Below are 27,212 nucleotides of genomic sequence, written 5' to 3'. Positions count from 1 at the left end.
ACCATGTCAGGCCAACTTCAGTTCCTATATCCAGATTCAACTGGATTCATTGCACTTTCATTCTACCATGAAAAACAATGCCTTTGTGTAAAGTCATGAGCACTTCTTTCCCTTCTTGGTTAACTGTGTTTAGATCTTTATCATATAAGACCTGAATTTATGTTCATTGTTGAAATTGCTGCTGGTTTCTTTTGCTCTTATACACCCATGTTGGCCTCCAAGAACAACTTGCTGTCATTCAGGAGCTTGCAAACTCATTGCTTTAATTAATTAATGGAGGCTCTTTGGAAGTTAGGGTCATTTGTTTTTAATTTTCAGTTAAAGGCACCTACGGATTTCTATTTTAAGAATAGACACTGTCTACTTTACTTGCTTATGATACTTTGATACTAAAATACAGCTATAATGGTTCTGCGGCATTGTCAGTTATTTAAGTATTCCTGAGTATTTAGGTAAAGGCTGGATGGCTTGGAACTACTCTAACATGGCAAAATGTGTCATCAATGTTTTGCTCCAAGAGTATCATGTAATGTATATGCTCAACTTGAGAAACAAAATATATTATAATTTTAGGTTTCAAAGCATAAATCCTTAACGTATTTACTGGTTACTACATGCTGGGCACAGTGCCGGGCTCTTAAGTGACTGCAGTAGACTGTAGACAGATCAGACTTCTTGTTCTCATGAAGCTTGGAATCTAGTGGGATGCTCATTCATTGACCTATGAATACGTACTGTGTTATGTGCCAGACACTGTGATAGATCCTGTGCTTTGCCCCACAGGTCAAGGCACTAATATAGTATAATGTCTGGTACATAGTTGGCCCACAACTCACGGTAAAATTAACCTTTCCATTCTCTTTAACATATTACATTATTACATATTAAGGAAGAATGTGAAAAAAATGTTATCATAATATCAGAGATTGCTTTTTGCTCACAAAAATCCACATTTTCTCCTGCTTTTGGGGTACCAAGCTAGACTTCATTTCATTCTCCTTTGCAGTTAGGAGAGGTCATGTGAGTGTGTCACACTCGTGAAAGATATGGCCACATGTGTGTGTTTTAGCCAATGAAATGTTCATGGAAGGGATGCATGGCAGTTCATGACCAAGGCTTTTGAGAAATGGCTGTGCCTCTTCCACATTCTTTCCCTTTCCACTGGCCTGATGCAAATGAGAGGACTTGATAGGAGAAGGCAGAGCCACAAAAATCACACCTGGAGGAAACTGCCTGCATTGGCCTTTTGAGTAAGAAAGATGTAAACTTCTATTGTGTTGGGCCACTGAAATTTTGGGACTTATTTGTTACAGCAGCTTGTATAATCCTTGTTAATGCAGTAACAGGATAGTTATAAGATGGCTCATTATTATAAAAATTATGACAGATTATCAAGGCATATTCCAAAAAATATTATCATTTGGCAATGATAATACATGTCATTCAGAAGCTGAAGTTTCTCATTGTCACCTTGCGGGGGTATATTGACAAAGATTATTGTTGCCATTCAAAATATAAACACTGGGTCTCACATAAGTCATATGACCTGCCAAAATTTGCAAACCTGAACTACAGAGGAGCTAGTACCAGCATCTAGGTATTCTGTTTCTTAGTTCTATCCACCCACCCCATTATACTACCTCCATGATATTTATGTCTAAAATTATTATAGTTGTTTGTTTCTAAATTTTGTCTGCTTGCTTACCTTGCCTGTCTTCTTATATTATACTGTCTTAGATTATAGTGTCTGTGACCTAAGACTTTGCTATGTGCCAGGCAATAGCCTTACATATCCTCACACAGGGATACACTGCTGTATCCCTAGCTACCAGGATATTGCCTGGCACATCGTAGACTCTCAGTAAATAGTTGTGTCATGTAAGAAAGCATGAGTCCATGACCAGAAAATAACTTTTCAAGTCAGGCATTTTGTAATGCAAATTAAACATGGGTCTTATGCATTTTTGTGAAAGAAGGAGGGAAGGAAGGAATAAAAGAAGGATGCATTATATATGTGGAATATATGCTCTTGAGGGGGTTGGAGAAGAGGAAGGCAGAGGATGAAGGGATTGAGGTGGGGAGGGACAAATAATTTCTCATTCTTAACTAATTTTTTAAACAACTGATTGCTGTTTGCAGAAGATGCGTTGGCCTAAAATGATCATAATCTTTTGTTAGCTTATAATGCTTAAACAGGTCACTTAAACAGGACTCTTCTAATAGAAGAGAAGGCCATTATACAGATTGATAAAAATTGATAGAGACATGAAAACTGCTCATGGGGTCAGTAATCTCCAATTAAAAGTTCATATGCCAAGATAAACAAGCCTCTTCCTCTTAAATTATTACTGTGAAAATTTTCAACCCTACAGAAAAGTTGGAAAAATAGTACATTAAACATACATATATTCTCTACCTTAGTTCACTGTTAATATTGGGCCATAATTTGCCATTTCTCTATGTCTCTGAGTCTGCCTGTGTATTATATATATATCATTTTATTTTATTTTATTTTATTTATTTTATTTTATTTTATCTTTGAGATGAAGTTTCATTCTTGTCGCCCAGGCTGGAGTGCAGTGGCACGTTCTCAGCTCACTGCAACCTCCGCCTCCCCGGCTCAAGTGATTCTCCTGTCTCAGCCTCCCAAGTAGCTGGAAATACAGGCATGTGCCACCATGCCCAGCTAATTTTGTATTTTTAGTAAAGATGGGGTTTCTTCATGTTGGTCTCAAACTCCTGACCTCAGGTGATCCACCTGCCTTGGCCTCCCAAAGTGCTGGGATTACAGGCATGAGTCACTGCGCCTGGCATATAGATACCATTTTAAATGAGACATTTAAATAAATTACAGACACCGTCACACTTCATCCCTCAATACTTCGGCATGGGTCTCCTATACATAAGGGCATTTTCCTGTGAAACAATAATACCATTATCATACCTAAGAAAATTAACGTTAATTCACCATTGTTACCTAATATGTGCAGTCCATAGTACCATTTCCCCAATTTTCCCAATGATGTCTCTTGTAACTCTTTTTGTTTTAATCCAGTATTTAATCAAAGTTTATACTTTGCATTTGATGGTTAAGGCTTTTAAGTCTTTTCCGATCTAGGGTGATGGTTCTCAAGGGTGGGCCCCAGACCAGCGGTATCACATCACTGGGGGCTCCGGGGGTCGATCCAGCAATCTTTGTTGAAAGAAGCTCTCCAGGTGATTCTGATGAAACTGAAGAGCGATTGATCTAGAGCATACTTTCCACCTTTCCTGCTTTTCATGACATTTCATTTTTATCAAAAGCCCAGATCAATTTCATTTTAGAGTGTGTCCCACATTCTGAATTTTTCTGAACATTCCCTCTTGGTTTGATTCAAGTTTAACATTTTGGCAAGCATAGGTGATAGTGGGCATATTTACTGCATCATGTTATGAGGCACTTAATATTTAATTATCCCTTTTCCCCTTCTTAGTGATGCTAAGATTGATCATTTGGCTAACGTGGTTACCGCCAGATGGATCCCCTCTAAAGGCTATGTTCCCCTTTATAATTAATAAGTGACCTAAAGACTGTGTGAATATTTTCTTCCCCAATAAACTTTCACCCAATAGTTGTAACAGCCATTGATAATACTTGCCTGAATTACTATGTTGGCGTATGGTAATTTTTCTAATTTTGTCACTCCTTCTATATTAATTAGCTGTCATTCTTTAAATAAGAGCTTTCTTTCTTCCCTTGCATTTATTTGTATTTATATTTGTTTAAATATTATGATGGACTCATACTTATTAACAAATCAAATGTATCAAATAATTACTATCGTCATTCTTTCTGATATTCAAATAGTGCCAAATTTGTTCACGAGAGAGCTTCTTCAAACTTCTTTCTGTGCTCTTTCCCTGCTTTCTGGCACAACAAAATGTTCTAGGCTTACTGTGTACATTCCCTGCCCCACAACATGAATCAGCCATTTCTTTCAGTAGCACTTGTTATTTTGGAAACCAGTATGTGGATGCTAGATGCCCTACACACGTGCATGACTTGAGCACATGCGTGCACACACACAGTCATATGTATATATTTTAATCATAATTTCTTACAGATCCCTCCAATTCAAATTTGCAGAGCTATTGTCACCTTCTTCTTATGCTTATCCTTTCTTTCTGTAGGTCAGAAGTCTGACCTTGGTCTTCACTGAGCTAAAATTCAGGTGCCAATGGGGTTGTACTTCTTTCTGGAGGCCCAAGGGAAAATTTTATTTTCTTGCCTTTTCCAGCTTCTAAAGGCCGTACATATTCCTTGCTCCTGGCCCCTTCCTCCGTTTTCAGAGCCAGTGACGCCGCACCTCTCTGATGCCTTTTCCATCATCACATCTCCCTCTCTGATGACAGTCTTAAAAGCTTCTTTTTTTTTAAGGAGTGATGTGATTAGACTGAGCCCACCCAGATAGTCCAGGATAATACCCCCATCTGCAAAGCCTCTCTTGCCGTGTCACGTAACGTATTCACAGGTTCCAGGGATTCAAGTGTGGACATCTTGAGTTATTCTGCCTACCTACCTCATCTTCCCTCATTCTTAGTTTTATTTCTCTTCTCTCTGAAAATCCTGACTTTTAACAACCTCAGTATATTTACACATTTTCTCTGTTCTACAATATACACAAAATAATTTGAGAAGAATAATAGCAATAACACTAACAACTAAGCCTACTAAGTTAAAGCTCAAGATTTCTTTGTAGTTTTCTGTTACTTAGAATATATTCAGGCATGTAGTTGAAGTACTGTGTTCCAAAATTACTTTAATTAATTTCTTTGTATAGTTGTACTATAGATTTAATATACAATTAGGTTCATTTTTTTCTGTTTGTATTCAGACTTAGGGTTCACATTTTCCATCCTTTTCAATTCATTTTATTTTTTGAGTGTGTAAACTATACGATGATAAAAAGAGACATATTCAGAGAAGTCCCTGTCCCATCCATATCCCCTTTACCCTATTTCTACCCACCAGCTACACATTGTCATTCTTAGTCTCTGGTTTATCCTTCCCACATTCTTTTTGGAAAGCATAGATGGACATGTGTATATGGGGTTTTTTTTAACCTTGTTTTTACTTCTTTCTTACCAAAAAGTAGCTGAGTTTATTGATTTTTTTTTTTTTTGCTTGTTGCATTTTTACTTAACAGGATATCTTGCATATATATGTATATTTATATACAGTTATATATATGTATATATCTGTACACACACACACACACACACACATACACACACACACACATATACAGTATATCCTGGGAATCACTCTTACATTAGGTAGTCATGGAAATCTTGAAAGGAGTAATTATTAAATTCTTAAATACGTCTTCTGTATTGTTTAACTTGTTACAACTCTGTATAGTATTTGTGACTTAACACAACTATAAAAAGGCATGCATTGAGAGAAAATGTCTTGTATGCCTTCTGCCCACCTCTTCCCACCCTGAGGCAGAGCTAATTTTTTTCCTATGTTTGCATAACATTTTGTATATTAAAGTATTATAGCAACTTTTATTATAGTTATTTTTATTTGACAAACCATCTCCCTTTCTGGCCTGCTAGTTCCACAAATATACAAAGAATTTCTCTCTTTCCTTTTCTTTTTTCTTTCTTTTTAGAGGTGGGAGTGAGTAGCAATGATTATGCCTGGCATATGGTGTTTCTCCATTTACTTATTTTGCCTGAAATTCCATTAGAGATTTAGTCAGTTGGTCTATTTTTATAATAGTGTCTATTTTAAAAAAGGTATAACATCCCAATATGTATTAACATATCAGAGACTAGCCACTTCTTAGAAAAGCTATGAAAGGTCAGATGAGAAAAAAGGACAGTGGTGTTTGGATTCTGTCTCTGATAGAAACCCCAAGGAAGGCAAGAGGGAGTACAAGGGTTGTAGATACTCTAGGAAGAAGAGAGGATGAATCAAGGAAAGGAAAAGAGGAGACAGAAAGAAAAGGTCTATATCATGATGTCCACTATGTGAGGTACTCACAGCACAGGAAATCTGCCTAGATGATAAGAGGGGTGATGTTCATTAGGAAAGAAATAGCCCCAAGGAGTTTTTTCTTTACATGCTAAGAAGCTGAGGCCCAGAGAGATGGAACAGGTTTCCCTGGGCAAATAGCACTAGGAACTGGAACTGTAGACTTTTGAGTCCACCATATCCACCCTGAGTTGAGGTGATCTTTCTTGTGATCCCGAGAGGGAACCTTTGAAATCAAGCAGGCACCCCTACTTCCCCAGAGGTGGGCAGAGGGCCTGAGCAATCCCTCCTTTTAGACCGCTTTGCAGCTGGGCCACTCATCTCAAGATTGGAATATGGCATCTCCGTCTTTCCTGACCTCCTTCAGTCAAGTCAGCTGTATTTGTGGAGGTGCATTGTTCAGTCTCAGAGCATTGTTTAAATTTAAAATCAATAGAGAAAAGTGAGCCAGCAAGAGGCACAGACTGATTAAGTGCTGTCTATATGAAGAGGTTTATCCTCTGCCACATTTCTGTTGAAAGCCTGAGAAACATGAAGAGGATGGAGCAAAGTGAAAACAGATTAAAAATTATGTCAGATACCAAAATGCAGTAAAGCAACTGCATCTTTGACGGGTAATCAAGAATTGGGTGACTTTGAGTTCTGATTTGGCATAATGATATCAACATGTTCACACACACACACATTCCTTGTATACACATAACACCCATACAAGATACACACACGAAGTAGACACACAACATGTACTGTGTGTATTGTATAACACAACTTACATAAAGACACACAGAAGACACATACAATACACATACAAACACCCACATGCCCATATTCAACACACGTGCACACAAAACATGCAACACACATTAGTGCCTGCACACATGTGCACACATGTGCACACATTGAGCAACACAATAAAGATGTAACTTTTCCATCTCCCAATTCATTCTACATTTTTATTGTGATGAAAAGATAGCAGTAGAGGAGGAAATCTCTTCATCAGAAAATACAGTGAAAAAATTCCCAAGACATTGTCATGTATTACTGGTTATTTTTGGTGGTGAAGAGAATTATTTGAAAACAAAGAAGCCTTTCACAAAACCTCTAAAATACAAAAGATTTAATAACATTTACATCTGTGTATCAGCCATGTCTGTAATGCGAGTCATGAATAACACATAAACCAGAGCACAGAAAGAACAGAAGTGCTCACACATCATTTAAAATCCAACCCACCCCATCGTTGGTGGAATCAAATACACAGCAGGGGCAGTTCCAGTTGCTACACACACAATAGAGTCATTGGAAATGAAAACATATTAATTATGCTCCTTAAGGTTAGGAGAGAAATAGCAGGATTCACTAAACCTTTCTAACTTCTCTGTTGAAAATTTGTACCAAAGAGTACATCCTGGGTTGCCTATTTTTCCTAAGAAACTGCAGAATGAGCGTGTGTATTTGTCCTGTTTTACTGTTTATTCAAGTCTGCACTTGGGGCTCAGACTTGCCTCATTGTTGTGCTGAAAATGGAAGAAAGTTGGCTTGGGAAGATGGATCTTTGTTACGAGTGAATAACTTGCAAAAAAAATTACTTGTTTTAAATGCTCGACAATACCTGCACAAGTCCCAGTGGTATATGTAGAAATTCTTGCTGCTATGAAATGAGTCATGTGGTATCCAGACCTAGCACCCATGGAGCAACATGTTTGACCATGAAGGAAATCATTCCTTAGTCTGATTTGGATAACCGTCCATGGCCCAAATTTGGAATTGTATGTTCCTAGGTCCATTCATTTGGCTCCTATGTATATCCAGGGATCTCCTAGGCTGGTGAGGGATCATCAAACTCTGCTAGGAGGCAACCTCTAGTGCCCTAATAGAGAAGGGTGAAGCCAGGAATGGTGGCTCACACCTGTAATCCAAGCACTTTGGGAGGCCGAGTTGGGTGGGTTACTTGAGGTCAGGAGGTCGAGTCCAGCCTAGCCAACATGCCGAAACCTCATCTCTATTAAAAATACCAAAATTAGCCAGGCATGGGGGCGCATGCCTGTGATCACAGCTACTTGGGAGGCCGAGGCAGGAGAATCACTTGAACCCAGGAAGTGGAGGCTGCAGTGAGCCCAGATCGCCCCACCGCTCCAGCCAGGGCGACAGGATGAGATTCCATCTTAAAAAAGAGAAGGATAAGTTCAGGGAGAATTGAACCAATGATTTTTGGGTGAGTTCATATTTATTCTTTAAGTCAGTATTGTGTTTTGTTTTCAGGGGTAAGAAGATGTTCACATAATGCTAATGTTAGATTAGCACATTTTGTTTGCAGGCTTTTGTTTTGGCATTTATTTCTCCTTCCTCTGCTCACTGTTTCCCCTTCTACTGCTAGGCTTCCTTCTGATGGTGTCAGAACACGGCATGCCAGTCCAGAGTATTTTAGGACGAGCTCTGTAAATGTCATGGAACCCCTGCCTCTGCCACCCCTATGTGTCTCATTTCAGTGTAAAATTTCAAGCACTTCCCAGTCCTTACTGCCACAAAAGGTTAATAGTCTTTTTTTTTATGTACTGTAAATGCTCAATTCCTGAGGATAGTGTTTCAGGGCAAGTTGAGTGTAATTGCTAAATAATATAGTAATTCTCTTTTTAAATGAGTCATACTTGCATTGTTCCAGATGCTCCTGCATGCATGTGTTTGCATGTATACATGCATGCATGTACGTGTGTGCACGTGTGTGTGTGTGTGTATAGGCAGGCATGAGTGAGGCCTCCCTTTGGGGGAAGTCACAGCCATCCCATAGGAGTTTGCACATTTACACATTTGGGTTTTAAATGTTGTGCCGCATCCTGGGCTTTTAGGTGCTGCGGATTATGTATAATAGATGACCTGCATTTACAGAGATATGTGCTATACAGATGTAAATGTTATTATAGCTTTTATATTTTATGTTCTTGTTGAAAGATCATTTTGTCTTTGAATAATATGGCCGTTCAATTTTTTTTGGAGGGGAGGGGGTTATCTTTAAAAGAGAATATGAAATGGATATTGCACATCATATATTTCTTAAAAGTAATTTGGAATTTTAGGGTCTGGAATTGGGCCTGACTGATACACTGCCGTGATGAGATATAACCCTTGGAAAATAACAGCACCCGCACATGCCTGCATCTGTCTAACCTCATAATTCACTTTCACATTGGATTATGGATGTCTGTGTTCAGTGAGTCTATCTTCCCTTTAGGTATTATTTCAGCCCTTTGAGATAATAAGGAAAGTTTAATTGCGTTGTTAATTGATTTTTTGCACAACATTATTACCTTGATTGATTGCAGAGTTGATGAAAATGTTAGACACAGGCAGCGTGGAGTATCAGCCAGGCAAGGAGTGGGAGCCTTGTGGAGAATAGATAACCTTGATGTTAAGAGCTATATCCTTCAGATATGTCTTCCCTTGACATATTGATGGCCCCTGAAAAGGGAAAAGCTGATTGTATGCAGAATGCAATCATTAAACCCACTTCAGCTCGCTGTTGATTAATTTGTTTTTTCCTGAAGGATCTAGTTATAGGGTAGGCCTCACTTGTACCAACCGCAGCCATTTTCCAAGTTCCAGACTGTGCTTAACCCTCTAGGTGAAGGGAAGTGAGGAGGCTGGCTTGCCTGAAACGGGAAGATTATCTTAGGGTGCGCAGGGTGTGTGCTTAAGGCTCACAAGGTGTCTCCATGCTCGGGAACACTCTATGTCCTTCACCATAGTGCTGATTTTCCTGAAATTATTGATTCTTTAAAATGCCAACAGCAAGGAACCCTTCACTGAGACCTGGTGTGAGATGAAACTGTCACTTGGGGATTCTCAGGAAGGTGTTCACCAGTCCAGTGGTGTCGGGAGAGACATGGCACTCAGGAGCTTTTATTATACATTAGGTAAAACCCTGCGTGAGATTGCCCCCATGATTGGAGAATTTGGTTGTTATTGGGGTGTGCCCGTGTGTGTGTGTGTGTGTGTGTGTGTGTGTGTGTGTGTGTGTAGAGAGTGAAGATAAGAAGGGATTTCTGCAGACAGTTTCTTATATTTTCAATTACTTCTCTCCCTCGCCTTATATGACACTTTCTTAGAAAAGTTTGTTGAAAGCCATCATCATTTTTTCTGAGTCCAGGGCCATCTTCATGGTAGCAAAAATCAGGTTGATTGATCAGTTGGTTTACTGATTGATTAATAGGACTTCTTCTGTCCTGTTTCCCTCCTCTCAACTCACACCACTTCATTCGCAACTGCCCAACCCTGCACAGAGACTCAGTGGGCTGAATTTATGGGCAAAGAAGTTGCCCCTCTGGAAGAATGCAAGCTCTTATACATGCAGTACTCCTAGAGAGCCTCATCTTCTAGGGAGAACGGATTGCTTCTTCTGCCACCCCCTCACCAGCTTCCATGCTTATTACTCATGGAACATTCTGGCTTATTTTGCCCTCTTCTTTCCTTTGTGGCTGTGCCCAATGTTCATTCAAACAAAATTTCAATTGTATAGCATTGCTGGAGGCCTACCAATAGTTACGTCACCTTCCTGGAGTCCTGAGCCCCCAGGAGAGGTCATGTGGGCTTCTCCCTGCACCACAGAGCACCCTGTAGACAGAATTCTCTGTGTGATGCTAAGCACAGTTTCTCCTCAGGCTGCCCCACCCCCTGCATTATGAGTCTTTCTACTCCTGAACTCACCACTGGTGCTCAGGGAGTCTAATATCCACAGAGTCTTGGCCCTCAATTACCGTAATGGCTTATAATGAGATTTTGGCCAAGTAGCAGGTAGCAGGTTATTACTTCCTGCTCAGCGTGGGCAATGTCTACGCTGTTAATTTGTGTTGCCGAATGTGGCTTAGAGCTGGGCATCAAACTGTAGGAGCCAGATGTATTCTATTAGGTGCGAGGCTCACATTGGCCCATGGGCAATTTTTTCCCCCCAATATGGAAGCATGTTAACTCACCACAGGGTGAATCCTGACAAATTCAAGCTAGCCAAATAAAAGGGGTAATATCCTAAGCCATCAAAGTAGTACATTCTAGGGACAGATAACACCTGGTACCACCCACTGTCAGCAGTGTCTCTCTGACTGGGGTGTTCTATTGATAGGCAAAAAACACACCCATCTTAATATTGCTGGAGAGGCTCTGGTGCCTTCATTAAGTTTTAATGAGCCTGACCCTAATGAAAGCCCTTATAACATGCTGTTCTACTATTTTCCTTGTCTTTATCTTGGGCAGAAAAAAATGTACGGAGGTTCATATAACTCTTATAACCTGCTTTCTACTATTAATTCTTCCTTAACCTACAGTTTCTTGCATTAACATATACATACACATATACATTTACATATATACATGCACGCACACACTCACACACACACACAGCTTTTTCCCAAAGCAGGTTAGAGGATGGGGAGTTGAAGATCAGGAAATTATGAACATATTTTATCATTTGGCACTGGGATGAGCTAGTGTCCAAGAATTATGCTGTGCTTTCTGCAACAACAGACTGGGTCATTTTTTGTAAAGCAAACTTCTTTTGGTTAGATTGTATATCATCAGATTCCCTTTGTTTTCTTTTCAGAGAAAGCAATTTAGGGTGTGCTGGAATTAGGAAAGATTATGGTGATATCAGTACAGGAAGAGTTTGTTTGGATTCTAATGAAGGGCAGGTGGAGGCTGGACCAATGGGCCCAAGTAAGGAAGGCCTTTTCCCCAATCCTTGCAGGGTTTGAATTATGACAAACCCAGTTGTTACAGGGTCTGCTTAATTTTATTTGAAAGGTTTATTTCTTTCTTTCTTTCTTTTTTTTTTTTTTGTAGCTTGAAGAATTAGGAAAACAAGAAAGCAACTTGTCTTTATTTTCAGTGACTCTCTTGAGAAATCTCAGCCTGCAGAACCAGACAGAACTGTGTATGTTCCCTGCTTTTGATGTAAGCTCTCTAATAGGAACAGATCTGAAGCCCAAAAGCAAATTTCTGCTTGAGAGCAAAGCCAAAATTCCCATTCAGACTCTGCAGGAGGACCCCCACTGCTCAGATTTCTTCACACAAGATTCTGTCAGTGTTGGGGGAGTCTAAAGTCTTTCTGTGAAATTTTTCCTGCAAGTTATTTTTTGGTTATACTCCATAAATGATGGTTCAGATCTATTCTACTTATCCAAAGAAACTGTTTTCTTCGTTTTTCTTGTTAATGTAATTGCACATCACTAAAATTTGAATGTTTATGGTTTTTGTTTTAGATAAAGAGCTGGAACAACCTTTTATTATTATTATTATTATTATTATTATTATTATTATTTAGGTATCATTAGCTTTCAGACTGCTATTGGGGATAAAATAAAACCTCCATTTACCAAAACTCAAGACACTAGAACCCTCAGTTAACCAGATTTTTAGATCTCTGATTTCAGACAGTCTTGATTTTTCAAGAATAAAAAGTAATGTCACGAGTTTTACTTTTTAAAAAGAAATAAGGGCCCGTCTGTAGGTTGTCCTTAAACAGTGTTTCTTAAAGATGGTCCCTTAGCATCGGCATCACCTGGGAACTTGCAGAAATGCGTACTCTTGGCCCCGACTCAGATCCATGGAATCAGAAACTCTGGGGAATGGGCCTGGCAAGCTGTGTTTTAACAGGCCTTCTCAGTGATTCTGATGCATGGGCAAGTCATAGAACCACTGTCCCAGGGCCAACCCATACATTTCTACCTACAACTGTCCAGGGATGTATAATAAATGCTGGGGTTCAGAATAAGTATGCTGAGATCTTTTCATCTATTCCACAATTTTTAAAAAATGTACTGCATACCTACTGTGCCCTTGGCTTTACGATGCATGGGTGAAAATCTATTGTTTTTTATTTTTTGGAGCTCATATAAGCAGGAGATCCTAAGATCTTGAGAAATGTTCAATCCGCAGTCTTCCCACCCCAACTAATCTCCTAACTGTACTATCCTCACTAAAGGTACTCAAAGAAATACTCAGTTGTGGTCACTATGATTACCTAGTAAGACAGTGAAACTGACTTTGGTTTTAGTGTCTTATGTGTGAAAATTCAAAAAGGTTTCTAGCTAACCATGAGTTAATGAGATAATTTAATTAACAAGGACCCAACATTCTCCGAGTGGCTAGTTAGTCACATGACTGTTATATTAGGAAAGCTAAGAAGATGTGTGAGGGCCATTTTATACTTGCCTCAGTGACCACTTGAGAGGCCTCTCTGCTGAAATGGAGAATAACACCTGGACCCAGCTCTGGTTTCCCCTGCCTAGAAGGCCAGTAACTCCAATTTGTGTTTACTCCTTCCTTGATTGAATCCACTCATGTATTTTTATCCTATAAAATTCTAATTTAAAATGCCATTCCCTAGAATGTTATACCTTTATTGCTGTTTGTTTGTTTGTTTTTTAATAATGATATGTTTGAAATCTCTAGAAGCCCACAGATACCTCTTTCTCCTAAAGAGAGGTGATCATTTGTTGTTCCAGGCATGAAAATAGTTACTTGACCCATGTACCAGAGACCAATGATGGGGATCAGATAAGGATCAAACAGCAGCTGGAATTATTGTCATATTTTTATCTGAGTAGCTTCTGCCTCTCTTTTTTGATGACACTGGGACCAGGTACCCTGAGAGGGAAGACAATGCTAGGTAGATTTGGGGGGAGGGGTAGCATTAAAAGAGGATAACTTTGTATGTATTGATCCATTTTTCATTTTTATTTATTTTTATGTTTTTTACTTTTTTGACTGTCAAATGATGGCATATCTTTTTGAACTTTCATGGTAAAAATGATGTTTTCCCCCTAAGAAATGCAGGAAATCTTTAGTATTTTGAATGCTTCCTTACATTTGTGGAGGTGATATGCAAAAATCCCCAATCTCTGAGCCTGAAAGATTAATTAGAACAATTGATGGTAAAGAAATTCAGTCCCTGAAATTGAGGCAAGAAGAACCCCAAAATGGGGCGCAAGGAGTGTCTGATAGCTCCATTCCTGAAAACCTTCAGCACAGATTGACCAAACATGACATACTGATCATTAAGGAACCTATAATTGGTGACCAAAAGCGCAGTCTGGCTGTAATGGCTCTCCCTGAATAGTTGCCACCACTTATTTATTTATTTTTTTTAAAGCAAGCGGCTGCTTTCCTAAATTCATGCTGCCCTCTAGTGGTGATACTCCCGACTTCAGCTAGAAGGTGGAAAGGATGAATGTAAAGATAATGGCGGGAATGGAGGAGGTGGTGACGGGATGGCTTTTTCCTTTCTTTCTTTTTTCTCTCCTGTCTGAAAGATGTCTGAGTTTCTCACTCAAACATTGAGAAAGAAACGTGAGGCCAGAGCACTTGACCACTGTCCGCTTTGACTGACAGCCTGGTTGATGTGACATCCATCACGGACCCGCACTGAAGGGCACTTCACAAATCTGAACGGATTCGCATCCCATCTCGGCATGCACTTTGGAATCCAGCCCATCTCAAATCCATTAAGCCCTACTTAGAATACAGACATAGGAGAGAGGGGAAATACGCTCACACCAAACTAGTCTTGCAGTTCAAGTTTCTCTCTAAGAAAAAGCAAGTAAGAATGAGCCTACTAAGTAAGGGTGTGGGTGATCTTTGATGTTCTCCGGAGACCCCTGGTTCCTGTGAACAGGACTGAACAAATAAATACTGAATTTGAAAAATAAGCGGAAAAGCAAAATTTATATTCCTGTCGCCAAGGCAGTATCTTCTAATTCAGGGATATTTCTGGGCTACATAGAGTTGTATGGGTGTCTGGTCCGGTTCTGTCACCTTCCAAAAGCCAGTTGGAACCTTATTTTTCTCCTCTGTAAAATGAAGGAATTTACCTAAAATGAGGTTCTTTAAATTCTTTCTCAGCTTGAGAATCCTCCAATACACTTAAAGAAATACTTACAAAGAAAAGTTTACCATTCTGTATTGAAGCTTACTAGGAAGTACAGCAAATCACAGAGAATCCTTATAGGACAGTATAAACAATTCATTGTTTAGGAAGTCAAGAATAAAAACTGTTTCAGGCTTCGTCTTTGGCTTGGACGAAAAAAAAATGTAACCTGAGGCTAAAAAACAAAATTTGAACTGCTAAGAAGATTTAGCAGTTTATTTGGGTGATGGGGAGGAGAGGGGTTGTTGGAGTAAGGAAATATTTACCATGGAGTTTGACCTCTCATATTTATAATACATTTCTGTTTGATTGAAATACAATGTGTATAGAGGTAGGAGCCAAAAAAGGGAGCTCCCAATAAAGGGGGCTAGTGAGCCTACCCTCCAATCTGAGAATCTTTCTGTCAGTTGATACTCATTTGTTACAACCCCCAATCCAAAAAAAAAAATAGGAAATTAAAAGGCATTGACATCTAAGCAAAAGTACATTGTCTGTTTCCTTTCCAGGATTCACATGATGGAAATATTCCCTGCCAGATAATGTTTAATCTGTTAGCCTAATATTTCTTTCATGTGGAAAGGACTGAATGGCCCACTCAGTCTGGATAGAGCCACAACGCCTGTAACCTGAGTGTGGGGTCCAGGGCCCAATGTGGGACAGTAGAGAATGTCACTAAGGATCTGCTCAAAGATGCAGTTATTTCTCAGACTTGGACCAGCTTTTCCATTTTCCACTGACAGAATATATGACAGACTATATGAAGGACTTGCCCTGCATTTTTTTCTCCTCTCTTTCCCTCCCTACCTCCCTTTCTGCTTCTAAGATGACAAGCCTCGTTTCAGCTGCCCTGGGAGCCCAGGGTGTGTTTTCTAGAGGCTCTGGTTTGTCACACGACAATGAGCCTGCCCACTCTGTGACTGCCTGTTTAGCCTCCCTGGTCTGGGAGGCTAGCCCCACAGCCTTGCCTGCTGATCACCTTCACGACAAATTTTGCCAATATCCCTTCCCTGCTGACTGACTTCCTTCCCCTGTTTTTCCTTCCCTACAAACAAGTAGGTGAGACTTGACAAGGCCCAGCATTTGTCTCAGCAGGCTGTGTAATCTGTCCTCTCCCAGTGGAAAGCCGCACTGGATGGGTCTGAGCATTGGAGTCAAATGCCCTCTTGTCAAAAGGATAGGTTGCCTGGCATTTTTGTTAGCCTTCTTGCCAGGTATGGTGAATCCTCACCCTTGAATTGGTGCTCCACACTCTAATATTTTGTCTGGCATTTGGTAGAAGACAGCATATCAGAACCCCACAGTTTGGACCCTATCATGCACTTGGTATTCACCTTTGTCCTTCATACTTTTTGTGCTAAGAAATGAATAAAAACTAACGTTTACTCTACTTTATGATAACAATGCTAGCAGAAATAATCAACCTGGGAAAAAAAGGACAGCAACTAATCCTGCACGTAATATAATTTATGATGAATGAAAAATGGACCAAAGATTTATATCTTGTTGATATATTGAAAACCACACAAATACATGGGGAGGAATTAACCTTGATAGAAATAATGAAAGCAAAATAAAATTGAAATGAGCTAAAACTACACACAATAAAATTTGTTGACTAAAGTTTAACAGCAGACTCAAGTCTTCTTGTCACAATTTAGATCTGCAATATTTTACTCAAGGAAATGGGACTTTGTAAAAATAAATGACTCTGAAAGAGATTTAGAAGATATAATCAGCACAATTTAATATTTGGCCAGAGCTGATTGAGGAATTTAACCTTACTGTAAAAATTACATGATAAAGAATTGATCCCATTGAAAATAAATTCAATAAAATAGGAATGAAAATCTTAAAAATAGAAATGGTTTTTTGTATTTAAAAATTGATTAAGGAATTAAACTGGCTAAATGGAGTTTGCTGTGAATAATTAATGCTTTCTCTAAGACAAATTACCAGGCTAGTTTACATGTTTGTATTTATAAACCTGAAGTCAAAGCATCCCTGGACTCAAAGTTGGAGAATTCAAATGTCTACCAGTGCAAGACATCAGGATCAGTGTAGCAGGGTAGGAATACCCCTTGTGGGGTTGTTTTTGTACAGTGAAGGTGAAACATGAAGCATGGTTTGAAGTGGTCACTGCGGTATTTAGCAAGGACAGTGTGCAGTATCCCCGCCCCCACCCCCCCACCGCCCCCATGGTGCAAGAGCCCTAACAGAGGTTTTGGGGGTTATAGCATGCACTGTTGTGATGCAGTACCCCATTCCCACCCAATATGCAGATGATAAACCGAGACACTTGCCTGAAGTCATGCTCAGCTAGGTTGGGAAACAAGTCTCACACTTTTTTTGCCTTCTCCACCCTCCCCTGGGTAAGGTGGAGAGCCTTTCTTCATTTCATCTCCAACCTAAAGCATCTCAGATGTGTGGCAGATGAAGGGAAAATATACTGAGCGGAGAAGAAGGTCTTTGTCCTCCTTCCTCAAACACTGCTCCCACACAATCCCTTCCCCTAAGACCTTTTAAAGTCTCTCTTCTTTATTTTGTCTTAGTATTTAAGTAGCTTACACTGAAGTAGGATGTTGTGCTAGGAGCCTGTCATTTCGCAGGCTCCACTAAATCCTGTGTGATAGCCACAGCAGAGCTGATAGCACATCACACGGGCTGACCTCAGGGTATTGCTCCAGCTACTTCTCAAGACCATAAAACATGGGTGTTTATTCCTTTCCAGTTCCCCGTGTATTCACGGCCTGCACTTAACAAAGACCGAGGAATGTGCTTTCTGGGGAATGTCCCTTCCCACTGTATGATGTTTACAGCTCTTTAGGCCAGATGATAATGTTCACTGCACTTCTCTCTTTTCAACTAGATGTTGTGATTGCTTTGTTTTTGTGGGAGAAAAGTGTTTGGGATAAAAACACCACCATGATTTAGGAACTGAGGCTGTTGCCTCCTATTACTCTTTGTTGTTCAATGGGGCAAATATTTAATCTGTATATATTTTCAGAGTGTTTCAAATGTCTGAGGTCATACCAGAGGTTAAAAGATGAGTGTCCAGCAATTGACATTCCTTACTTTGTGGATTCTGTGTAAATTTTATATATATGATTATTTTAATGGTAGTAATTTATTCAACAAATATTTATTGAACATCTCATCTGTACCAAGTGTAGATGCTCTCCAACTTACGAAGGTTCAACCTATAATTGTTTAACTTTACAAAGCCGTACACATTTGATAGAAGCTGTAACCCCATTGTAAGTTGAAGGGCTTACAACTTCAGATAGTTTCAAGTAATGATGCATTTTCGATTTACAATAATTTCAACTTACAATAGGTTTATTGGGATGTATCTCCATGGTAAACAAGATGCTTCTGTATGGTTTTAGGTACGGGTGTTAGAAATTGGGGCGGAGGGAGAATATTGTAGGGGATGACACATTTATGGACATGTATAGAGTCCCATGGAAACATTGTTCTAGAGCCTTCTGCAGTGGACCAAGACACTCCTGATCACCTTTTCCTCTCTGTCACTGGGCCCATCTACCTCTTCACAACATTGTTATCACCTTTTGCAGGGGTCAGGAGTATCTAGTTCCTTCCTTTCTCATATAGATGAGAGAACAGGAGTTCTGTGGGGGAACCCTTCATCCCCTGCCTCCATCCTAGTGATAATTATAAACTCCTAGTATCACAATGGGATCAAGATATGTTTGTGATTCCGTAGCTACATTTATAAACTCATATGAAATAGCATTTGAAATAATGACCACTAAAGTGATGACTACCAAAACTAACAATAGTGATAATTATTCTATTTTACAAATATGAATGTGTTGGTCCAACCTGCACTCCAATATCAAATGCATTTTTATATTTTTACATGCAGATTGTTTTTCACCACTAAAATATTAATGACAGACCACTTGCTTTGATGGCTAGGCTTTAGTTCTGTTGAATACGGAGTTATGAGACTTGGGCTTATTTATGCCAAAGCCAGTGGGACACAGCCTAGTTAGTGGTCAGCACTTCTAGCTGTATGAAATGCAGATTGCAGGAAAGTTAATGAAAACCCTTTCCTCAGGGATTTTGGGGTCCTCCAGAGGCCCCCTTCTATCCAGGTTATACTGTGGGGTTACAGGCTGGATGGGTTTCAAGGGCTGACTTAGTCCAAATCAATTTTTTTATTGACTGACCTGTTGAATTTGTCTCCTGCATCAGGCAATATTGGATCTGGTGTTCTCATCTTCATAAGGAAAACATTGGAAAATGCCAAATCACGTATTTCAGAGCTAAAATGAACCTCTGAGATTATCTGGCCCCTTGCCCTTGTTTTACAAATGGGGAAACCTGCCCAGTGAGAGAAAGGGACGTGTACATGGTCACATGACTGTTGGGGCAGAGCTGGATCTAAATGCAGGTCTTCCCCCACTTCCCCTTACTAAATAGACTATTGAACTGCAGCTGGAAGTGTGAGGCCATCCAGGAATCAGGGAGTCCAGGATGCTGGATGAATGGATGTGCAAGAATTCCCTTCCCTGGACTGGGCTCTCAGGGCCTCCCCCAGCAAAATCTCTGGTACTGACCCTGCAGTCCCAGCCTTACATCCAAGAAAGGAGGCTGATTCCCACCCACTTAGGCAGCCCCAAGGTTATAACTTAACCTGCATAATTAGGATGTCCATTCCAGAGGGGGAAAACATGGAAAAGATAAAGGGCCTCTTTAAAACAGATTCTTCCTGATACATTTTTTTCATAATTATAGCTTTAACAGCTTATGGTGATGGGAGAGCTGGCTACTTAAGAAAAATTAGGAGTCTCATTTGGCAGGAGAGAATCCCCCAGGGGATGATGCCCTGTCATTTTTCAGGGTCTCTCGAAAAGAAACCCCACACAGACAGCTGCACGTCAGCCTGACACAGGGCAAGCCTGCTTTACTTACTATGGCCAAAGCCAGATCTTTTAATTAAAAACACTGCATATGCCATTAAATGTGTTGTTCCCCCTCCAGTCCCAAGACGTTGTAGTTTGAGGAGATACAAACAAATGAATCCGTTGCAGATGTGCAGAGAAACCATTGCCTACTGAGTCACAAACCAGCAGGTTCCCAAATTCCAGCCTCGGAGTGCCTCCCCATCAAAATGTTCTTTGCAAGCAAACTGTTCCCTCTGTAATTTTCACAGTTTATGGCAGTTGCCATGGCGGGAGAAGAAGGGCTGTGGGGGGAGGACGAGGGGAGAGAAACGCAATGCCACCTCACTTAATTTACAAGCAGAGCCTCATATTTTACAAATAACTTTCATGATAAATAAAGGCCTGTGGCCACACATGGGACTGTGCTGTTTTGTGCATGTTTGCTTTTCCTGGTTAATTTTATTTATTTATTTTTGAACACAAAAGTCACATATTGGGGGTAATCACATCCCGACTCTGAGCTCTGGGAGGAGCCTCACAGAGGCAATTCTCGCTTAATTTCAGCCGCTGGAGATGGTTTGAGTTTGACAATTTCAGCCGATTCTTACCATCGCTAGCCAGAGCACCTTTCTCCCTGGACGAGCACCAGCAGCTGGATCTCATTTTCGACTGCCAGGCCATCCCCATGCCTTCCTGGAGCAGCCCACAGACTGAGTGCCGTCCTTTCTGGGAGTTTATTCAAGGTGACAGCTCCTCACACAATGGCCTTCTGATCACCTCAAGTAGCCAAGATATCAGTGGGGTCAGGCATGCTCCTCCTGCAAATTCCACATTTAGATTGACTGAGGTTATCCTTAGGCCCCGTGACCCCACCACTCCAGCAGAACAGAACTGCCAGGACCTTCACAGCCGCAGTGAGTTTTGTAATGATGTCTGGGGAGAGATGTTCTGCAGGGGCAGGCAGAGAAGACCGCAAGTGATGGGGAGTGATGTCAGCTTTCGTTAGAGCCGCAGACAGCGTTAGAATATCCTTGGCATAATATGGCGCTGGTATCTCTGTCAGTATCTCTGTTTTCTGTCACCGCACACAATCCTGGGCCTGTCTGCAACCCTGATGGTGTCTTTTCAGATCAGGCTGTTGCCAGCACAGAGACTAGCTCGGCGCTTCACCACACAGCCCCTTTGTTTGAAGTCTGCCCTTTTGTCATTAATGCACTTGATGTCTATTTAAATCTGACAGTGAATGCGGTATCTGTTTTTCTGTCAAGAGATCATTGACAATATTAATACCTCATGTCCTTGCCTCATTTTCCAAGCGCTGACACCTAGCCGCAGTCTCCTGCATTCATCAAACAGCCTTCTCTCACCAGGATGTCTATAAACATTCTTGTTTCCAGGCCCAAAGAAACAGGGTAGGCCTTAAAAAGGACTTTTATCAATGCCAGCCAGAAAGAAGGCTCGGGAATGTGGCACAGAACACATCCCAGCCCACGTTCCAGGAGCATCCAGCCTGTTTCTAGGGTGGCACTTGCCATTCAAGTTGCATCTAAGTGAGATCTGGAGTTGAAGTTTACCCTGGAGAAAGGGAAGAAAAAAAAGCATTTGAATCCCTGAATGTACTGGAGAGTTTACTGGAGAGAGGGCACTCATGGTGGGTGGTATGTGTGTGTGTGTGGTGTGTGTGTGTGTGTGTGTGGTATGTGTGTGTTTGCCTTTCATCCTTTTGCTTAAGAGAAAGATTGTGTTCTTTATGACATCCGACAGACCTATCCATTCCTTTTTATGAAAATTCATGTTATCCTAGCGCTGTAGAAAGAAATTAGCATCCTTTGGCCCCATCCTTTCACATTCTTCAGGGTTTATTTGAATCAATTATGTTTAAGGAAGCCCTGTGTGGATACCTGGCAGAACTGAGGCACTCCCACCCAGGCGTGTAGTGGATGCTATTCCTGGAGCAGAGCCTGATCAGCCAAGCCGCAGACCAGCAGGATCCTGGCATGGGTGACAATATTAGTACAATGCTGGTGGCTACATAATTCAGCACGATAAAGAAAACAGCTCAATGCCAACAACTAAAAGAATAATTTAGGTCCCAAGAAGGGTCTCAGTGAGGTTCTATCCAAGCTCAAAGTTTCCAGGCACCAGACCAATACTGAAAACCAGAAATTGGGGATTAGGGGCCAAGGAGAAAGCATGACCAAAGAGGAGGCATGAGCCACAGTAAACTTGCTCATGGGAACATGGCAGGAAGTAAAACTAATGAGAGTGAGCCCAAGGCCAGCTTTGAGGCCGTGGAACAATGTCACCCTCTCTCCATTGCCAACTCTGACAGACTATTTGACCCCAGCAATTTCTAGCTTTGTTCCAAGCCATCCAAACCAGGGAGCATCTGATCTGTCCTTAAAAGTTTCTAAAAGTCATTTTGATCCTTATGTAAGAATAAGGTTTTGAAGTTTTGTAGTGGAGAAACATCTCTTTTACAGTTGCAAAAATATTTACTACTTAGAACTTCTGATGTGAAGAACCTGGTTAATTTCAAGTGCTAATTTATCACAAATTAACAACAACCAAAAAAAAAATGGGCTTGTTGGTTTCACACTATCACACTGATGGAAAAAAAAAAAATCATCATGTCCCTAGGTAGCTATTTTCACAGGCAGATTTGTGGCTTTTGAATGAATGTCTTATGGACATTTCCTTTCTTTGTTTTTTTCTAGTTGTGTACAGTTCAGAGACTCATGTCCGATTAGCGCTAAGACAGCTCTGTCCAGCTGAATTTAAAATAGGTTTTTCTAAAAATAGAAGAAAATAAAAATGCAGGTGGCAAAAACAAAACAGATTTTTCGTTGATAATCCTACAGAGCTTTCATAATAACTATGGAGGTGATTTCTTATGGGTATTTAGAGTAAGTAATGAGTTGATTAAAAAGTTCAACCCTATTGTAGGGGCATTTTTCATTGTTAAGTCTTCTACAGTCGCCTTGAATGAGAGGAGAGCCTTATACGGAGCCACAGAGTTACTTAAAGTAAAACTGAAAATGGAAAGGCAATGCATTCTGACCGGAGAAGGAGAGTTCAGGATACCTGTAAGAAGCCATTTAATGTTGGAGGCTCTTGTTCCTGTCCATGTGGTGTTTTTTGTTTGTTTGTTTTTGTTTTTGTTTTTTTTTTTTGAGACAGTGTCTCTCTCTGTCGCCCAGGCTGGAGTGCACTGGCATGATCTCGGCTCACTGCAAGCTCCACCTCCCGGGTTCACGCCATTCTCCTGCCTCAGCCTCCCGAGCAGCTGGGACTACAGGCGCCCGCCACCACGCCTGACTAATTTTTTTTGTATTTTTAATAGAGATGGGGTTTCATCATGTTAGCCAGGATGGTCTCGATCTCCTGACCTCATGATCCACCTGCCTCGGCCTCCCAAAGTGCTGGGATTACAGGCGTGAGCCACCACGCCTGGCCATACATATGGTATTTTGTCAACACTGCCTCTCTTCCTTAATCATCCCATATGTGCTCAATGCCTGGTGCCTGCCAGAATTTGGAATATTCTCTCTGGAAGTTAACAATATTGCTTCATGATAAAGGGTATCAAAATAATCACATTCTGGGAAGATTGTTCTACATCTTTTTCTTGGGCTGGGTTCATCTTTAAACTCTCAATTTTCCATTCTTAGAAACTCTACTAAGAGAAACTGGAGTGAGGAGAGGCTACATTCTGGGGAGTAATTGGCCAAATTAGAAAAGTACCTAACATGTGGAAGAGAAGTCATGCAGAAAGCAATATTCCTAGGAACCTGTACTTGTAGTGACATTTTATTTCAATGTCAACTCTGAGGTTGACAGAACCTTCTTGTCTGTGAGGACAAAAAGGGAGAGTTCCTCCCTTCTGGGGTTTCATCCACTTTCTGCTGCCCATTGGATCTATGATTGTCTTGCATGTCTGCTTTTCAGCACCTGTGTTTCCCTGCTATGCTAATTGTGCCACCTGTAATGATGTGTCTTTTTATTCGCAGGTGTCCTGGGGAAGTGTCGCTACGTTTACTATGGGAAAAACTCAGAAGGCAACAGGTTTATCCGAGATGACCAGCTCTGAAGCCAAGTTCTGTATACCTTCACCCATTTCACGAAAATAAAATCAAAAGGGAAGTCAAAAATAAAGAAAGTGCTAAAGAAAAAACAATAGCCCACATTGCCTCTCTTTGGGAAAAGCTATGACTTCAGCTTTTGGTACCTTCTGCTGACTTTGCCAGGCCTGTCAAGATGATCCTTCTGCCTTAGACTGAGTGGTCACATAGAGATTGACATGATTGCCCTTAAGCAGGTCTCATCCACCAGGGTGACAGACAGCGGTGGCGAAGCAATGGGGCTGACAGCATGAACACCATGATAGATTGCCTGGTCCTGCCACTGCTCACAGGGGAGCAGAGGTCACACCTGGGGCCTCCCTGGACATGCTCAGTGGCTGCAGTCAAGTGAGAAAGACTGTCCTCAGCTCACCTATTGAGTTGAAATCCCTCTGATACCATCGTGCTGCGGGCTTATTTTTAGTGAAATAGTCACAGTTTAGGGGACGGCCACTCTCCCTCACTCCCTTTAAATCTTAATGTCCTGTATTCTGCATATACATAGCTCCCATCTCTTCCTCTCCACCTTCCTTTAGCATCATTTTTATGACAGGTGGTGCATTTCAGTTTGCAGTTTTTCGGAGAACAAGGTATAACTTCCCAGCCAGGTCATACGTTTGTGGCTGGCTTCATGTTGCAACAATCCCTTTATTGGCGTAAATAGCTTTCCCTAAATCCCGGACTGCAAAAGCATGGATTTTTATCTTGTTTCATTCAACTCTAAATCCACTTCTTGCCCTGAATATGATGCAGTGTGAGGCAGTAAGGCATCTTTCTCAGCACGAGGGTTTGGTTGCACCAGGGACTCTTATTTATTAATTTATTTTTAACCATACACACTTCCAGTGATGCCTGTGGCCATACTTGTGCATGGGGCTGGCTTGCTGCTTCAGGTGCTATTTAAAGGGAGTGAGGTGATGAAAGATAGAGTGATGGGTCAGCGGGTTAAAAAATAAAATTAAGACTGTTGAAAACACCCACCAGACCAAAGAGTTTTTATAGAAGGCACAAACCTTTTGGATTTTGCATCTTTGTCATGACCTCTCAGAAATCAAATCCACAGGTTGTGAGACGGTGCTATGTCTTCCTATATGCTTGGCTGTGCACTAGCACTAATGCCACAAGGAACATAAGTGTGATCATTGCTAGTTGGGCAACTCTAAGTTGATCTAACTTGCTGATGCACCAGTCAAATCACTGTAGAAGATATTCAAAAGGCTGATTGTTCTTGACACGATAGTGTTTATTTTTCTGCTTCTTCTGTTTAGACCAAGTGTTCATTGTCCTCCCAGTATTAGGTCAGTTTGGTGACAGCAAAACCTGAAAGAGAATCCCTCCAAGTTATAGATACTGAGGGACTAGGAGCTGCTGTTGTAAAACTATGGGGACTCAGAATCCCTAAGCTGCCCAAGGAGAACCTACTTTCTCAGCTCTAGCCCGTTTACATAGCCTCTGGCCCACTGAGTCAACATAGGCCTTGAATGACATGTATTGAGGCTGGCAGGAGTCCCTGTTAGAGATTATGCAACCTTTGTTAATCAGTTCTTTAGAAAAGTTAACATTAAAATCCTCAAAACCATGACTAATTGGAGAATGTTGAATGTTTGCCTTTATCTCTCAAAGCCATTAGTAACTGGAGTTGAGTACCTTTTCTCTGTTTGATCTACAAAACAGCACTGGAAAAATGCTTTAAATTATCTGCATTTGGTCCCACCCTGAGTCGTTGTTTAGAAGCATCAACACATGTTTTCTCCCTGGCATAATATGGGCAGCCAGAGTTCTGTGCAAGGGCAGCTAGACGAGTCCAATGTCATATCCAATCTAGCCACACATATATCCTTGTCTTTATAGAAGGCTTTAACCCTGCCTCAAACAATCAAAAAGCACTTGTGAACTCACCACAGAATTTTTCCATCTTTATTTTTCTTACTTGTTTACTTTTTTTAATGTCAGAACCATTTGTAGCATGCACAGGAATGTCTCCCTCAATGTGAGCTTTGGAGGCAAAACATATTTTTGGAGTGAGTTATTGACCACATCGTTTCCCTCTCTTTGGGTTGTTTATTTTCTTCCAGAATGGTGTAATAACTTTAATTAAGATTAGCTTTAATTATAAATTACCTAAAGGCCATCACTAAGGTATATTCATCTTATTGATAGAATTATAGTGAGCTTTGTTTCTCTTAAGCAGGGATAGTGATATTGAAGTGCTGGGTTGGTTACAGTTCCACTGTGTGTTAACCAAAATTTGCTGTGCTAGAGCTAGATTTTGGTCTGAACTGGCAGAGGTAGAACCCATGTTGCATGTTTATCTTAAATCTGTAGGAATTTCCCAAACCTTGTTTTTCAAAGTCGAGAAGTAGAAAGTAATAAATTCAATCAGGGCCCAGACAGGTTTTGTAGCCCCTTTACCCTTTGGTCTTTCTTCTTTTTATCCTATTCCACTGAGCTTGTTCTTTGGGGATTGTGGTGCCTGACATCCCTGTCTTTCCTCCCCTGAGACGCTGACTTGAGTGGAGAGACCTCAGCAATACAAGGATGTCCTGCAGCTCTCTGTTGCCTCAGCAATGTCAGGACGACTGTCTCTTTCCTAAGTAACATAATTTTAAAGAACAATTTGTTCCTTAGGGAATAATGTCTTGGATTGTGGGGAATCCTGTTAAAAGTACAACTATTGCAATCATTTGCTTTTACTTTTACCAGCCTCGCTCATAAACCCTCCATCTGTTTGTTGCTTTAAATAGAAGCACATTATAAGAGATTATCACTTGATCAGGCTGCATGTCTGAGTGTTGTGTGTTTTCACATACTCATGTATACTAAGGAATAAAAGAAAGCAAACCACAGGTTCTGGATGAAAGGATTTTTCATCTGTTTGTGTGTGTGTGTGCGCATGTGTGTGTTTCCAGCAGAGATGTATCTTGCACATTTTCAAGGGAAAAATGTCTTTCTTGTTGTTTTCAAGAAATAACCTGGCTGTCTTTCTTTTCTTTGTTAACATGCAGACCAAAAACAATCCACAGGGCCCTTTTCATCAAAACAATAATGGTGTTTAGTACTTGCTACTTGCAAGGGCAGCCTAAATCAGGTCTGTGTGGCTGCAACACAGGTAATGCCCAGCGTGGACACAAGAGTACCCATTGAGACTCTTCCCTGCTGTCCATCATTGTAGCTGATCCAATGTGACCTTTGACCACTTGCTTCTTCCAGTTCTGTTTCCAGAAAGAAACCTTCACTGAAGAAGG

The 27,212-nt window shown here is 40.7% G+C and overlaps 1 protein-coding gene across 2 annotated transcripts in view; it reads left to right on the top strand.

Moving 5' to 3' along the window:
- Positions 1–26,813, top strand: part of LRMDA (leucine rich melanocyte differentiation associated) — a 1,127,899-nt gene extending 1,101,086 nt beyond the window's left edge. For both annotated transcript variants that reach the window (XM_063670438.1, XM_063670439.1), the window contains one exon: positions 23,857–26,813. In XM_063670438.1, the coding sequence (XP_063526508.1) occupies positions 23,857–23,936 (80 nt within the window). In that variant the 3' untranslated portion in view covers positions 23,937–26,813. The remainder of the gene's footprint in view (positions 1–23,856) is intronic.
- Positions 26,814–27,212: the final 399 nt, after the last annotated feature.

This window comes from Pongo pygmaeus, chromosome 8 (genome assembly GCF_028885625.2).
Source record: "Pongo pygmaeus isolate AG05252 chromosome 8, NHGRI_mPonPyg2-v2.0_pri, whole genome shotgun sequence".
Lineage (NCBI taxonomy): Eukaryota > Metazoa > Chordata > Mammalia > Primates > Hominidae > Pongo > Pongo pygmaeus.
Note: the sequence above shows the minus strand (reverse complement) of the source record. Positions and strands in the feature narration are given on the sequence as shown.